This window comes from Bos indicus, chromosome 2 (genome assembly GCF_029378745.1).
Source record: "Bos indicus isolate NIAB-ARS_2022 breed Sahiwal x Tharparkar chromosome 2, NIAB-ARS_B.indTharparkar_mat_pri_1.0, whole genome shotgun sequence".
In the NCBI taxonomy this organism is placed as follows: Eukaryota; Metazoa; Chordata; class Mammalia; order Artiodactyla; family Bovidae; genus Bos; species Bos indicus.
The window spans coordinates 18,448,903-18,463,308 of NC_091761.1; the positions used below are offsets into that span (position 1 = coordinate 18,448,903).

Genomic DNA, 14,406 nt, shown 5'->3' on the forward strand with positions numbered 1-14,406 from the left:
CCAATAGCAAGGTAAATGTTTAATCTGTGGCTATGTATCATACAGAAACACTTGATGAAAATATGATATGTGATTTTGCATAGAACTCATTTAAACAATGCAAATAAGCTTCTAGTGTTCTCGAATCCTTTCCCAGTGGAATTCCAACAGTGCCGATGGGTCAGACACAGGATACACGTGGGCTGCCCTGTGCTTCACTCAAAAAACAGTTAGACTTAACAGTACTCCGAAGCCCACAGAGAAATTCGATACGCTTTCTGCTATTTCCTTCCAAAGTTTTAACACCAGTGACAAGTGTTCAAATCAAATACGGATGTTGCCAAATAACAGGGCACACTGGGAGCTGAGGTGGAGGAGGGATGGTTTATTAACTGTATGCAGGACAGGAGATGGACGAGCAACGTGAATACAGAGATCTACTTAGCACACCTTTTCCTTCTTGCCCTACAGACATACGATATAGTGACCAATATAGCAAAGTAAAGCACGTGTTGTTTACCTTTTTCAAGCTATTTGAGTTAGTCTCATAATTCTTTTGATCCCATAAAGTGAATCATGCCATGATTCAAAAGATCTGTCCTTCACATAAACCTAGGAACGCACATTTAAAAAAAGGATTTATTGTACATCTTTGCATTTCTTAAGGCATGAACAATGGCGTACAGATGGAACAGGTTCTGAGAAGCATCACATCTCTTTTAAAAAGGCCAGCACAGGTACACCACATCAAATGGACAAGCTCCAAGTCTGAGCTGACCAACTGCCATGGCCCTGGAGCTCCTGCAAGGAGGGGATGGCGCTTATGGTTCGTGTGTCATGTTGCTTTAAACTCTCTGGATCAGCTTTTTAAGCACCAGTTACAGTTTGTTTCTCTTTACAGACTCTTCAGACTTTGGATTTTATATTCTGCTCCTTTTATTCTGCTTTTTGAGGAGGGTGTGGATGTTTTTTAAGGAATATGGTTGCAGCAAAACAGAAAGGATCCGAAAGTGGTTAGAGGCCTTGTCTAATGCACTTCTGAAAGTTCATTATAAAGATGAATAGAAAAGCAAATGGTCGGTTTTCAATAGACCCAGAAACCACGCGGAGCTCTAAGAAACATAATTGTGCATAGTTATTTATTCATTCAGAGCGTGATATGTCGGCTAGCTCTACGTTTCCCGTTTACCAGAGAACAGGGCTATCTACTTTGCTAAAACCAGGGTCCTTTCGCAGCTCCCAGTAGGTGTCGTTAGAAACCCAGGCTTCTCTTTGATTGGCATCAATCACTTTTCTGTGAAAATATACAAATCAACATTAGACGTAAGTCTCATTCACGTGATCTGATAATTGGACCCCCTCCTGTAGATAAGGTGTGTATTAGAATCAGTACTTTGTAAGCCAGTGAACATTCTATCTGCTGGCTGATGATTTGACTATTTTTGACCAGAAATAAACTCATTTTTGTTGTGAAATGGAAGTGGGCAGGGTTCTAGGGAGAGGGGCTAAGAGCGGGGATAAGTCACCTCAAGGCAGGACTAGAAAGTGAAGGGGCCCAAAGCACGTACAAACACCGTAACTAGACCCCAGACCCACAAGAATTTTCTCTGCTTCACTGACGGGGAAGGTACACAGCCTCAGTAGCTGTAATAGCCTCTGCAGGATCCAGGCCCAGTGAAGACACTTTCAACATCTAAAGAGCAGGACTGCAGTTCCGGTCCAGGACAGCCAGGAGAGGGCAGCTAAAAGGGGTAAGAGGTTATTCTGAGCTGATGTGTCCTGATTCTAAAGGGTGGCAGATGGATCTGAAAACCACAGCTTAGTCTGTGTGATGTATTCATAATCCCTCAAATAATCCTGTAATAATCACCATGATCATACCACAGAAGGGTCAAATCTGAATGGACACAAAGCTCTATATGATAGAGGGTGTTAGTGTCAGCCACTCAGCCATGTCCGACTCTTTGCGACCCCATGGACTGTAGCCCGCCAGGCTCCTCTGTCCATGGGATTCTCCAGGCAAGAATACTGGAGTGGGTTGCCATTTCCTTCTCCAGGGGATCTTCCCAAGCCAGGGATCAAACCGGGTCTCTGACATTGCAGGCAGATTGTTTACTGTCTGAGCCACCAGGGAAGCCCCTCCATATGAAAGAAGTAAAATTAAATACTAATGAAGCCAGAATGACCCTGTGGGCAACAGGGTCCCAGCTTATCTCTGGGTGAGGGAGTGGGAACAAGTTTCTACCATTCAAAAGGATATAGCTGGAGGATAAGGAGCCTTTTGGGCAGGACCCTCACTCTTTACTGCTGCCCATGAAAAGAAAAGAGCTGTCCAGCAGAATTTATTTCTGTGGCTACAAACTTCACGAGACCAAAAAATCTGATTCAGTATTTTCACTGCCAAGTACCAGTGACCAAAATCAGTTTAATTTTCTACCTCAAAGTGCCCTGGACATGAAACTATCCCTCATTTTCTTCTTACCCTAAGTTTTTCATTGCTTGTGGCAACCATTTGCAAAACATGAACTTGTTGCGGGAATAAACTGACTTACTTAAAAAATTTTGGTATATGTTCAAGGTTGTTTTCTTCCATGTATCGTCTTCGAGATCTCTGGAGTTCCTCTACTCTTTGCTTCTCTGCTGCTGCAGCTTCTAAGTTTCCTTCTTCCAAAAATCTAAGCAGAAAGCAGTTTATCTTTTAATATATTATCTTATTTACTGAGGAAAAAATCATCCTATTTGCATAAACTTAAATTCTGGCTACTATGAATATAACACAATGAACAGTAACACTCTGATAACGTCCCCTTGCTTGTGCCACAGTTTCTGTCTGCCATCAGCTAAGATAGTTTCTGTGTGTGTGAAAGACACTCAGTTGTGTCAGACTCTTTGTGACCCCATGGACTGAAGCCTACCAGGCTCCTCAGTCCATGGAATTCTCCAGGCAAGAATACTGGATGGGCTGCCATTCCCTTCTCCCAGGGATCTTCCCAACCCAGGTATATTGAACCTGGGTCTTCTGCATTGCAGGCAGAAGTGAAAGGGAAGTGGTCAGCTTCTCTGTGCTGTCTAGGGTTCCAAAACTTGAGATTTTTCGGGATGACTGGAGAGTCTGAGGTTAGAACATCATCAAGTCCCGGGCTCTGCTCCTTTTCCATGTTATAATGAAGTACTTGTGAAGGGCTCCTGCGTGGAGGATGTGACCTGGCTGCTCTCCAGCTACGTTTAGAACAGATTGAGAGGGAGGAGCTCTCATCTTTTATTGGAAAGAGTAAAACTGATAAAAAAAGAAAAGGTAACAGTTGGGGGAAATTACAAAAGGCCACAGAAAGGAAATAAGTAGTAAATGAAATTCAGAAATGCAATATTGAAATAGAATCGAGAAAGCAGACCCAATGGTGGTTTGCAAATATTTAAATTTCAAAATGAGAGCAAAGAACAGGGATACAATATGATACACAGTGTACAGGAAGCTTATTGATAAGTTTGAATGTCAAACAGTGATACTGCATGTTCTAGAGGAAGAGGGGGGAACATAAGAAAACTGAATACTAGAAAACCCAATACTGGGGACACTTTGGCAGAAGACAGACAAAGCCACAAAGACAGTGGGAACAGAGAATCTTGGATGGAATTTGTATGACATAGAATTTCTGTAAAGAGTAAAATTAATTCTGTAGGAATAGACAACATGAGTATAGGAATATGTAAGAATAATTTTTTAAAAATCAGAAGGTATTAAAGATACTGTATATTGAGTATATCTCACACTCTAGGGGATCGAAAACATGCTGGGAAAACTCCAATTCTTGACTCAAAATATTTCTAGGTATGGGCTTCCCTGGTGGCTCAGTGATAAAGAATCCACTTGCCAATGCAAGAGACATGGGTTTGATCCTTGGGTCAGGAAGATCCCCTGGAGAAGGAAATGGCCACACACTCCAGTATTCTTGCCTAGGAAATCCCATGGACAGAGGAGCCTGGAGGGCTACAGCTCCTGGGGTTGCAAAAGAGTCAGATACAACTTAGCTACTAAACGACAACAATAATGATTTCTAGGTATCCCTGTATCTTCTCCTCTTATTCTTCACTGAAATGGATAAAGGAGATCAACTGTATGATGATGGATAGAAACTAAATTTTTGGTATACGTAAATACACAGATGTAGAAATATAATTTGTACCCATGAAGATTACATATTACTACTATATATGCATGCGTGCTAAGAGGTTTCAGTCATGTCCAACTCTTAGAGACACTATGGCTGGTAGCCCACCAGGCTCCTCTGTCCATGGGACTCTCCAGGCAAGAATGCTGCAGTGGGTTGCTATGCCCTCCTCCAGGGGATCTTCCCAACCCAGAGACTGAGCCCACATCTCTTATGACTCCTACACTGGCAGGCAGGTTCTTTACCACTAGCGCCATCTGGGAAGCCCATTAGTACATACATAATGTTATAATTATATAATGTAACACCAATGTTACTTGAATAAAAAAAGATGCTCCGTGTTAAAAAGTAATAGAAGTACAGAAGTACAAACACTGAGGTGAGGAGTGATTGTGTATTTAGTGGAGAGTTCAATAATTTGCAGACTTTTGGTAAATTGGGGGGCTGCACTTTTTGTTAAAAAACATATATGTTATCTTCTGTGGGGCACTTTTGTTGAGTTAATCTTCTATTATGATCATACTCTGAATACTCTTTTTCTAGGGTTAGAAGGCTCAACTGTTGCTGAGTGAATAAGGGAATGAATGATTCAGTGAATAAGCAAAGGATGGTGATCAAAGTACTGATGACTTCTGCAAGCACAATGCCATGACCTGGTGTTCATTTTAAACACCACCGCTCTGCTCACCTCTGATCTGGCCGGAACCGGGCATCTGTTGGAGGAAGGAGGTCTTTTAGTACAGGATCTAACTCGTTGAGCTCAATAGCAAACCTTGTGAAGCCATAGTAGAGCTCATAGTTGGTGGGCATGGAACCTGGAATGAAGCCAAGAAACCACTGTGAGAGGCAAAGAAGTGTAGAGAGCATGCAGAGGCTGACTTAACCCGGACGTTTAATTAACACTCACATTAGCATTAAATCTGTAGTCATAAACATTAGATTACAAATTTTAAACAATTTTATTTATGCATTTGGCTGTGCTGGGTCTTAGTTCCAGCATGTGACATCTTCAGTCTTCATTGCGGCATTAGAACACTTAATTGCAGCATGTGGGACTGAGTTCCCTGACTACGATTGAGCCTGGGCCCCCTGTATTGGAAGCACAGTCTTAGCTACTGGATCACAGGGAAGTCCCTAGATTACAAATTTTTAAAGAAATTAAATTGGTTTTATTTTGTAAGATGAAAAACTTTTATGTTGACTATTAGAACTGATAGATTCATATATTTAGTAAAATCTAGCCTTTAAAATACAACTTTGCACATAGAGTAGTCTTCACTGGCTAAACTACACCGTAATTTTTCTCTCAAATATCCAACTGGGTAATTAAATGTTTGAGTGATTAACTATGAGCAGCATTAAGTTATCACCAGAAATAATTTATTTCCATTTAGAAAAGAAAAAGATTCATATTTAATGTTTACTGGCACTTTTAAACTAAATTAGAAGGTAGAGCTGTTGCAGGCTCCGCACATTAATGCACTTCCAAGCTTCCAGAACAGAGCCTGAAGCTTAGTCACTACTCAGTACCTAACTGACAAATAAATGAACTAACCACTCTACTAGCAGGGAATTTATATATTCAATTGAGGTCTCTAAGGAAACTAACAACTAATTTTAAAGTTAGGAATTAACTGACAAAATTCCAATGAAAATAAATATCATGTGGATACTTGCTCCATTTGTACTTGATAGTTATATGCTAGTGTATTACCAGAGCTCTCTTGATGTCTTTTATTAAATGTCAACATATTGTAGCTCTTTGCTGCTCAAGTAAAAAGATCACTTATTCTGGTTAAATAATTAAATTTCTGGATTATGGGTGTTTGCAGGCTTTCCTTTGTTTTACTAAAACAGAGAATAAATAAAAAACATGACTAAGTTTGCATATTTCAATTATTTAAATGCTTTAATAAGTAAACCTAGCTTTGGAAATGTGGGCATTACATTTAGAGAGATTTTACATGAAGCCCAATCTGACTACACATCAGATTTGGTCTCAATTTGACAACTCCTTATTATCAAATATTGTACTTATTAATGGAGAAGGCAATGACAACCCACTCCAGTACTCTTGTCTGGAAAATCCCATGGACGGAGGAGCCTGGTAGGCCGCAGTCCATGGGGTCGCTAAGAGTCAGACACGACTGAGCGACTTTACTTTCACTTTTCACTTTCATGCATTGGAGAAGGAAATGGCGAAATCCCAGGGATGGGGGAGCCTGGTGGGCTGCCGTCTATGGGGTTACACAGAGTCGGACACGACTGAAGTGACTTAGTAGCAGTACTTATTAAGCTTATAGGTTAAGTATAAATGTAACTGTAATTGCCTTAAGCATTTACGTTTATAATCTCACTATTAAAGAAAACATAAGGTGTATCTCAGATGATGGGACCTTCCCAACCTTCAGCCACTCACGGCGCCCCCTAGAGGCAGGACACTCAAGCCAGTCTCACCTGGTCTCCAGATGCACTTAGCAGAAGGGGCCACACCACAGTACAGCCCTTCATGCCATTTCCCAAACAGCCGGTGCACCACCTTCCCCTCCTGATCCATCACAACCCCCTGGACTTCATTCACATTAGAATTCCAGTAATTCACCTGGAAAAACCAAACTCCTGTTAAAACACCACATCTGTTTAATAACACCAATCCCTATAATTTTCATATGGAATATTTCCTTAACCTTGATGTTTCTCAGGCAAGCCATTTCCAGACATCTATCTCAAAATGTTTTGCAAGGAAGGGTGGCTTTCTAAGCATTAGTTGGCTTAACTTTTAAGAAAGGGATGATCCTACTCCCTGCTAGAGTATGACAGCACAGCCCAGAGAAGGCCGAGTTTCTATCTTAACTGAGTATTAATCTATAGATGAGTAATTCTTCCCATCGTCCTATCTTGAATTTTCCTTGGCTCCTGGATTTTAATGATTTTCAATTGGCAACGCTGGAGAAAACTGTAAAATAATTTTCATAGTAGCTGTAAATAGCTGAATTTAACCAGGAAGACCTTGTTCTAGCTCTCTTCCAGCCATACTCCTTCTCAAGGGGTCAGAAGCCTGTGAGAAGTGACCCATTTGGATCCCATGGCCTCATTCTAGATGAGGTCCCAATTCCTATCCAAATGCCCCTAAGCTTATTCCATGGCCTGCACAGGCCTTTCCTTGATTCATCTACTCATAGGCAGATGAAAATGTGAATCATTAGGCCTGAGGGCTGGCCAAGAGTGGCGGTTTGAAGGCGTGTGAACAGAGTCTGGAAGTGTGGGCTGGACTGTCTATATAAATATGTGCGGCTTCTCGCAGTGCGGGGCAGAGATGGGGGTGGGGAGTAAGTGGTGAAGGCTGCGGGCCAGACTGGCTCTCCTGAGCTGCCGGGTTTCCAGCTCAGTGTTCCCAAGGGTCCAACCTAGACTTGCAGATTTTATTTTTACAAAAGTACTTTTGTCAGTATAAACATATTTTAGTTGACAGCTTGTGGGCTTGGTTTACATATTTTAAATATTTACACATACAGAATGTGGACGACCATTTGTACTCTCACCCTGAGCCCTGCAAATATTAGAGGCAGTTTAAACTGAAGTTTAAACTGAAGTTTCTCCTAGACTAGAAACCTAAATACACACAGTTACTGTCATGACCCAGTCAGAGCAAATACTGATTCAGGCTCTTCTGTTCTGAGCCACATAATCAATCTATAAGAAAAAAAGGAAAAAAGAAAAATATCTGACATCTTCTCTTGTTAGGAAAGGTACTGCTTTTTGTTGAACTTATGTAAGATTATATATAATAGTGGCAGAGTTGGATAAGTTTATAGGGACTAGAAGCGGTCATCTCTAAGTATCCTCAGAAAACACAACTGTGATATATTTAGCTCCCTAAAATAAGATCACTTGAATATGTTGTAATCAAGCAGGAATATAAATAGAATATAAACCAGGAGACTTGTTACAGGCAAGAAGTACTCTCTGGAATTTTACTTAATGAACTGACTTGGTGCTTAAAAAGAACATTCTTTAAAAAGAATTCTTTTTTCTGTTTCAAGATGGTGTCCTTTTTGACTTCTACATGGTCAGATGTCCACATGCCTGGGGCAACTCCACCATCTTGTTCTGCTTTCTTAACTAAATGTCCATAAGGATTAATGCTACAGGACTGATTCACTTGCTGTTGTTTAAGGTAATTGCTCTATTTCTTTCCTAGGAAGCACTTTATATACCCTTCCTTTGCTATTGTATGGAATTATTTACCTTGACAAATGTGAGTTTGCAAATGCAAACGCTGCTTTTGGTGTTTCTAACGGTCACTTCTCCGTAATGCTCTATCCATCTCCTCCCACTCAGGATGTTGTGTATGCACGTGGTGACCTTGTTCCACACGTAGCAATCTCCATACCTAGTGAGGAATACAACACTGAGTAAAAACAGTGAAGGTCACGAATATATATTAGTGTTTCTACCAATGAGAATATTTTTCACCAAAGCCTCCTTTTCGAACTTCACCTTCCTCTCCTTTCTTTGTTGGAAGTTTCTATGTGGTCAAGGACATTTACCACATGATTCATTCATTTAAGGAATATGTCCGTGCTTTCTATGGGCCAGGTGCTAAAGCTACCAAGTTGAGTAGGGCCTGTCTCCTGCTCTCCTGGGTCCAACAGTAAGGCAGGGGTAGATGGACGCTTCTGAGAGAAGGAGGGTCCTTAGATCTGCCTGGCATGTGGGGTGAGCATCAAGGAAGATTTGCTAGAGGAGGTTGGTTTGGTCTAAGCTAGGAGCAAGGACAGGAAGGTACTACAGGCTGGGAAAGCAGAGACAAAGCCACAGAAGCCAAAAGAGCACAATGCATCTGGGAACCTGTGTGTAGCATGCTATAGGTGAGGGGGTGCGGAGGGGGTAAGGCTGGAAGGTGGGAGGGGGCAGAGCATGGAAGGCCCTGAAAGACACACCAATGAGTCTGGATTTACCCTGCAGGCAATGTGCCATCAAGGGAGGGGTTCAGGGTGGGGAGGGCGAGAGGCACAGCATGGCATGCACTTAAGAAAGGCTACTCTGAGGATAGGGCTTTATACTCTGAGTTAAGCCAAAATATGTGAATAATTCCTTGGGAAAAGACAGATGAGGATAGATAACAAAAATCTAATGTAATTTCTGGGGAGTAAGGTTATAGAAAGACTGAAGAAGATGAGTCAAAGCAGAAACGATGCCCAATTGTGGTTGTATTTGGTGGTGAAAGTAAAGTCCGATGCTTTAAAGAACAATATTGCATAGGAACATGGAATACTAGGTCCACGAATCAAGGTAAATTGGATGTGCTCAAACAGAAGACGGCAAGAGTGAATAATGATATTTTAGGAATCAGTGAACTAAATGGATGGGAATGGGTGAATTTAATTCAACTCAGTTCAGTTCAGTCGCTCAGTCATGTCCGACTCTTTGTGACCCCATGGACTGCAGCACGCCAGGCCTCCCTGTCCATCACTAACTCCTGGAATTTACTCAAACTCATGTCCATTGAGTTGGTGATCCCATCCAGCCATCTCATCCTCTGTTGTCCCCTTCTCCTCCTGCCTTCAATCTTTCCCAGCATCAGGGTCTTTTCCAATGAGTCAGTTTTTTGCATCAGGTGGCCAAAGTATTGGAACTTCAGTTTCAGCATCAGTTCTTCCAATGAATATTCAGGACTGATTTCCTTTAGGATTGACTGGTTGGATATCCTTGCAGTCCAAGGGACTCTCAAAAGTCTTCTCCAACACCACAGTTCAAAAGCATCAATTCTTTGGTGCTCAGCTTTCTTTATAGTCCAACTCTCATATCCATCCATCAGATGACCATTATATCTACTGTTGTGAGGAAGAATCTCTTAGAAGGAATGGAATAGCCCTCATAGTCAACAAAAGAGTCCAAAATGCAGTACTTGGGTGCAATCTCAAAAATGACAGGATGAGCTCAGTTCATTTCCAAGCCAAACCATTCAACATCACAGTAATCCAAGTCTATGCCCCAGCCACTAATGTCAAAGATGAAGTTGAACAAATGATTCTGTGAAGATCTACAAGACCTTCTAGAACTAACACCAAAAAAAGATGTCCTTTTCATCATAAGGGACTGGAATGGAAAAGTAGGAAATCAAGAGATACCTGGAGTAACAGACAAGTTTGGTCTTGGAGTTCAACATGAAGCAGGGCAAAGGCTAACAGAGTTTTGCCAAGAGAATGCACTGGTCATAGCAAACACCCTCTTCCAACAACACAAGAGACGACTCTACACATGGACATCACCAGATGGTCAATACTGAAATCAGATTGATTATGTTCTTTGCAGCCACAGACGGAGAAGCTCTATGCAGTTAGAAAAAAACAAAACCTGGAGCTGACTGTGGCTCAGATCATCAGCTCTTTATTGCAAAATTGAGGCTGAAATTGAAGAAAGTAGGGAAAACAACTAGGCCATCCAGGTATGACCTAAATCAAATCCCTTATGATTATACAGTGGAGGTGATGAATAGATTCAAGGTACTAGATCTTGTAGACAGAATGCTTAATGAACTATGTGCAGGGGTTCATAACACTGTACAGGAGGTGGTGACCAAAACCGTCCCCAAGTAAAAGAAATGCAAGAAGGCAAAATGGTTGTTTGAATAGGCCTTACAAATAGCTGAGAAAAGAGAAGAAGCGAAAGGCAAAGGAGAAAGGGAAAGATATACCCAACTGAATGCAGAGTTCCAGAGAACAGCAAGGAAAGCCTTCTTAAGTGAACAATGCAAAGAAATAGAGGAAAACAATAGAATTGGAAAGACTAAAGATCTCTTTAAGAAAACCGAAGATACCAAGGGAACATTTCACGCAAAGACAGACACAGTAAGGAACAAAACGGCAACGGCCTAACAGAAGCAGAAGAACTTACATGCAGAGTACGTCATATGACACGCTGGGCCAGTTGACTCACAAGCTGGAATCAAGATGGCCAGGAGAAACATCAACAACTTCAGATATGCAGATGATATCACTTTAATGGCAGAAAGTGAAGAGGAACTAAAGAATCTCTTGATGAAAGTGAAAGAAGAGAGTGAAAATGCTGGCTTAAAACTCAACATTCAAAAAGCAAAGATCATGGCATCTGGTTCTATCACTTCATGGAAAACAGATAGGAAAAAGTGAAAACAATGTCAGATTTCATATTCTTGGGCTCCAAAATCAATGCAGACTGTGAGTGCAGTCACAAAATTAAAAGATGCTTGCTCCTTGGATGGAAAGCTATGATAAACCTAGACAGCATATTAAAAAGCAAAGATATCACTTGGCTGACAAAGGTCCATATAGTCAGTCAAAGGTGTGGTTTTTCCAGTGGTCATGTAGGAATGTGAAAGTTGGACCATAAAAGAAGGCTGAGAGCTGAAGAATTGATACTTTTGAACTGTGTTCCTGGCAAAGACTCTTGAGAGTCCCTTGGAGAGCAAGGAGATCAAACTAGTCAGTCGTAAAGGAAATCAGTCCTAAATATTCACTGGAAGGACTGATGCTGAAGCTGAAGTTCCAATACTTTGGCCACCTGATGCAAAAAACTGACTCATTGGAAAAGACCAGATGCTGGGAAAGATTGAAGGCAAGAGGAGAAGGGGACAACAGAGGATGAGATGGTTGGATGGTATCACCGACTCGATGGACATGAGTTTGAGCAAGCTTCGGGAGTTGGTGATGGACAGGGAAGCCTGAAGTGCTGCAGTCCATGGGGTCACAAAGAGTCAGACACGACTGAACAATTGAACTGAACTTGAAAATGCACATTATTATATATTCAAATAAAATGCTATTTCAATCTAAAATGCTTCTGGATTTCTAGAAAATTTATGAATTGGTATGATGTAGGCACTATGTATACCTGGGAAAACTCTCTTCCTCGTGAGTTTGTAAATACTGAACATTTATTTTGTGGTCCTGAGAACTGCTCCCTTTCCCAACCATCCTCCATATTCAATACACGAGAAAACTCTGTCATTCATATAGACAAAAACAAAACAAAAACAAAATCAATTGAATGAAGAAAGAAAGAAAAACAATCAAACCTTTGGCCTCAATGTAAACTCAATTAAACTTTAAGATGCATAGGCTATATTCAGGCGTTCCCTGGTGGTTCAATGGTAAAGAATTCGCCTGCCAATGCAGGAGATGCAGGTTTGATCCCTGGGGAAGGAAATGGCAACTCACTCCAGTAGTCCTGCCTAGGAAATCCCTAAAGGGCTACAGTCCATGGGGTCGCAAAAGAGTCATGACTTAGTGACTAAACAACAATTAACAACAAGGCTATATTCTCCAGAAAACAACTGTATAAGGATCCCTTCCTTAATAAAGGATCCTTAATAAATATTAAGGATCACTTCCTTAATAAAATAACTTAAACATTAAAAATAGTGCCTGGGGCTAAGATGAACTCAGAAGTGAAAGTATAAATTATATAGAAAATAAATGGCTAAAAAGAGAAACTTTCATATATAATGCAAACAGAGACACAGAGAATAGACCGGTGGTTGCCAAGGGGAGGGGGTGGAAAGGATATGAATAGGAGTTTGGGATTATCAGATGCAAACTAGTATATATAGACTAAATAAACAACAGGGTCATACTGTATAGCCTAGAGAACTATATTCAATATCCTGTGATAAATCATAATGGAAAAGAATATGAAAAAGAATGTATATATATATACATATATATATATATAAAATGAAGTTACTTTACTGTATAGTAGTAATTAACAAAATATTATAATTCAACTATATGTCAATACAAATAAAATAAAAATAAAATGCAAGTTAACATGGTGATTGGGACAGGGAGGTGCTGACGGTTGAATGGACGGTATGTAGAGATAAAAAGGAAGCTTTGACACATATGCCAAAATTCTCATTTGCTTTTGAGGGGGTCCAGTCTCAAAACTGGAGAAGGCAATGGCACCCCACCAAGTACTCTTGCCTGGAAAATCCCATGGGCGGAGGAGCCTGGTAGGCTGCAGTCCATGGGGTCGCTAAGAGTCCTACACGACTGAGCGACTTCACTTTCACTTTTCACTTTCCTGCATTGGAGAAGGAAATGGCAACCCACTCCAGTGTTCTTGCCTGGAGAATCCCAAGGACAGTGGAGCTTGGAGGGCTGCTGTCTATGGGGTTGCACAGAGTTGGACACGACTGAAGCAACTTAGCAGCAGCAGCAGCAGTATCAAAACTTTGGTGAAAACCAATGCAACGTTGTAAAGCAATTACACTCCAATTAAAAAAAAAAAACAACCTTTGATGAAGTTGACAGAAGCCTTGGCCATAAAGGGCAACAGCTCCTTGGCACCATCTAGAGTTTCAAAGAGCTGACTCATTTGAAGAGACCCTGATGCTGGGAAAGATAGAAGGCAGGAGGAGAAGGGGGTGACAGAAGATGAGATGGTTGGATGGCATCACCGACTCAATGGACATGAGTTTGAGCAAGCTGCGGAAGATGGTGAAAGGACAGGGAAGCCTGGTGTGCTGCAATCCATGGGGTCGCAAAGAGGCACGACTGAGCGACTGAACAGTAATAAACAACAAGAGTTTCAAATGCCCATTTATGATTTAGAAACACAGATAAGAGACCAAAAGGAAGATGAGAGCAACCTACTTTGGAAGCATGACATTCAGGGTTCCCACGGGCAGGATTTCCATTGATTTGCCCCAGAACTTGTTTTTCCATCTGATATCTAAATGACATAAGGCAGAGGACAAAAAGAATTACACTCTATATCTAATCATTTACTCTAGAGAAGTGAACTTTTATAATATACTTTACATTTTACAAAGGACTTTTGTAATCACAATCAATTCTATACTGTTAGTTCTAACACAAGTGCCTGAGGATGGCCCACGGTGAGAAGATTAACTGGGAACCCCCCAAAATATCTGTTTTTCCATAATATATTCTCTATATGTGCTTTCAACAAATAAAACTGAGAAAGACTTGGAATAACCTGTGTGTGCATGTGTGCATATTCATATACACATATACACAGACTCTACTCTGCTTCAATGTCTCCACAAATACGGTTAGAAGATTTAGCTAAATGGTGGAAATATTTTATACATGTGTGTGTATATATATGGTATATAGTAAAAGTAATTGTAGATTGTAGTATGGCAGTAACATTGATTTATATACACATATGAAAAGTTACATGACTTGGGAGAACCTGTATAAAAAAAATAAAGCCTCTAACAACAGATGGGTAAGATTTATGAGAAAGT

General features: G+C 40.8%; 1 protein-coding gene across 17 annotated transcripts in view; it reads right to left on the reverse strand.

The window, feature by feature from the left end:
- Window positions 1-344: 344 nt before the first annotated feature.
- OSBPL6 (oxysterol binding protein like 6) overlaps window positions 345-14,406 on the reverse strand; it is a 216,125-nt gene continuing 202,063 nt past the window's right edge. For all 17 annotated transcript variants that reach the window (XM_070798890.1, XM_070798885.1, XM_070798868.1 and 14 more), the window contains 6 exons: window positions 13,787-13,865; window positions 8,397-8,541; window positions 6,606-6,750; window positions 4,837-4,963; window positions 2,532-2,654; window positions 345-1,273 (listed from right to left, as the gene is read on the reverse strand). In XM_070798890.1, the coding sequence (XP_070654991.1) occupies window positions 1,165-1,273; window positions 2,532-2,654; window positions 4,837-4,963; window positions 6,606-6,750; window positions 8,397-8,541; window positions 13,787-13,865 (728 nt within the window). In that variant the 3' untranslated portion in view covers window positions 345-1,164. The remainder of the gene's footprint in view (window positions 1,274-2,531; window positions 2,655-4,836; window positions 4,964-6,605; window positions 6,751-8,396; window positions 8,542-13,786; window positions 13,866-14,406) is intronic.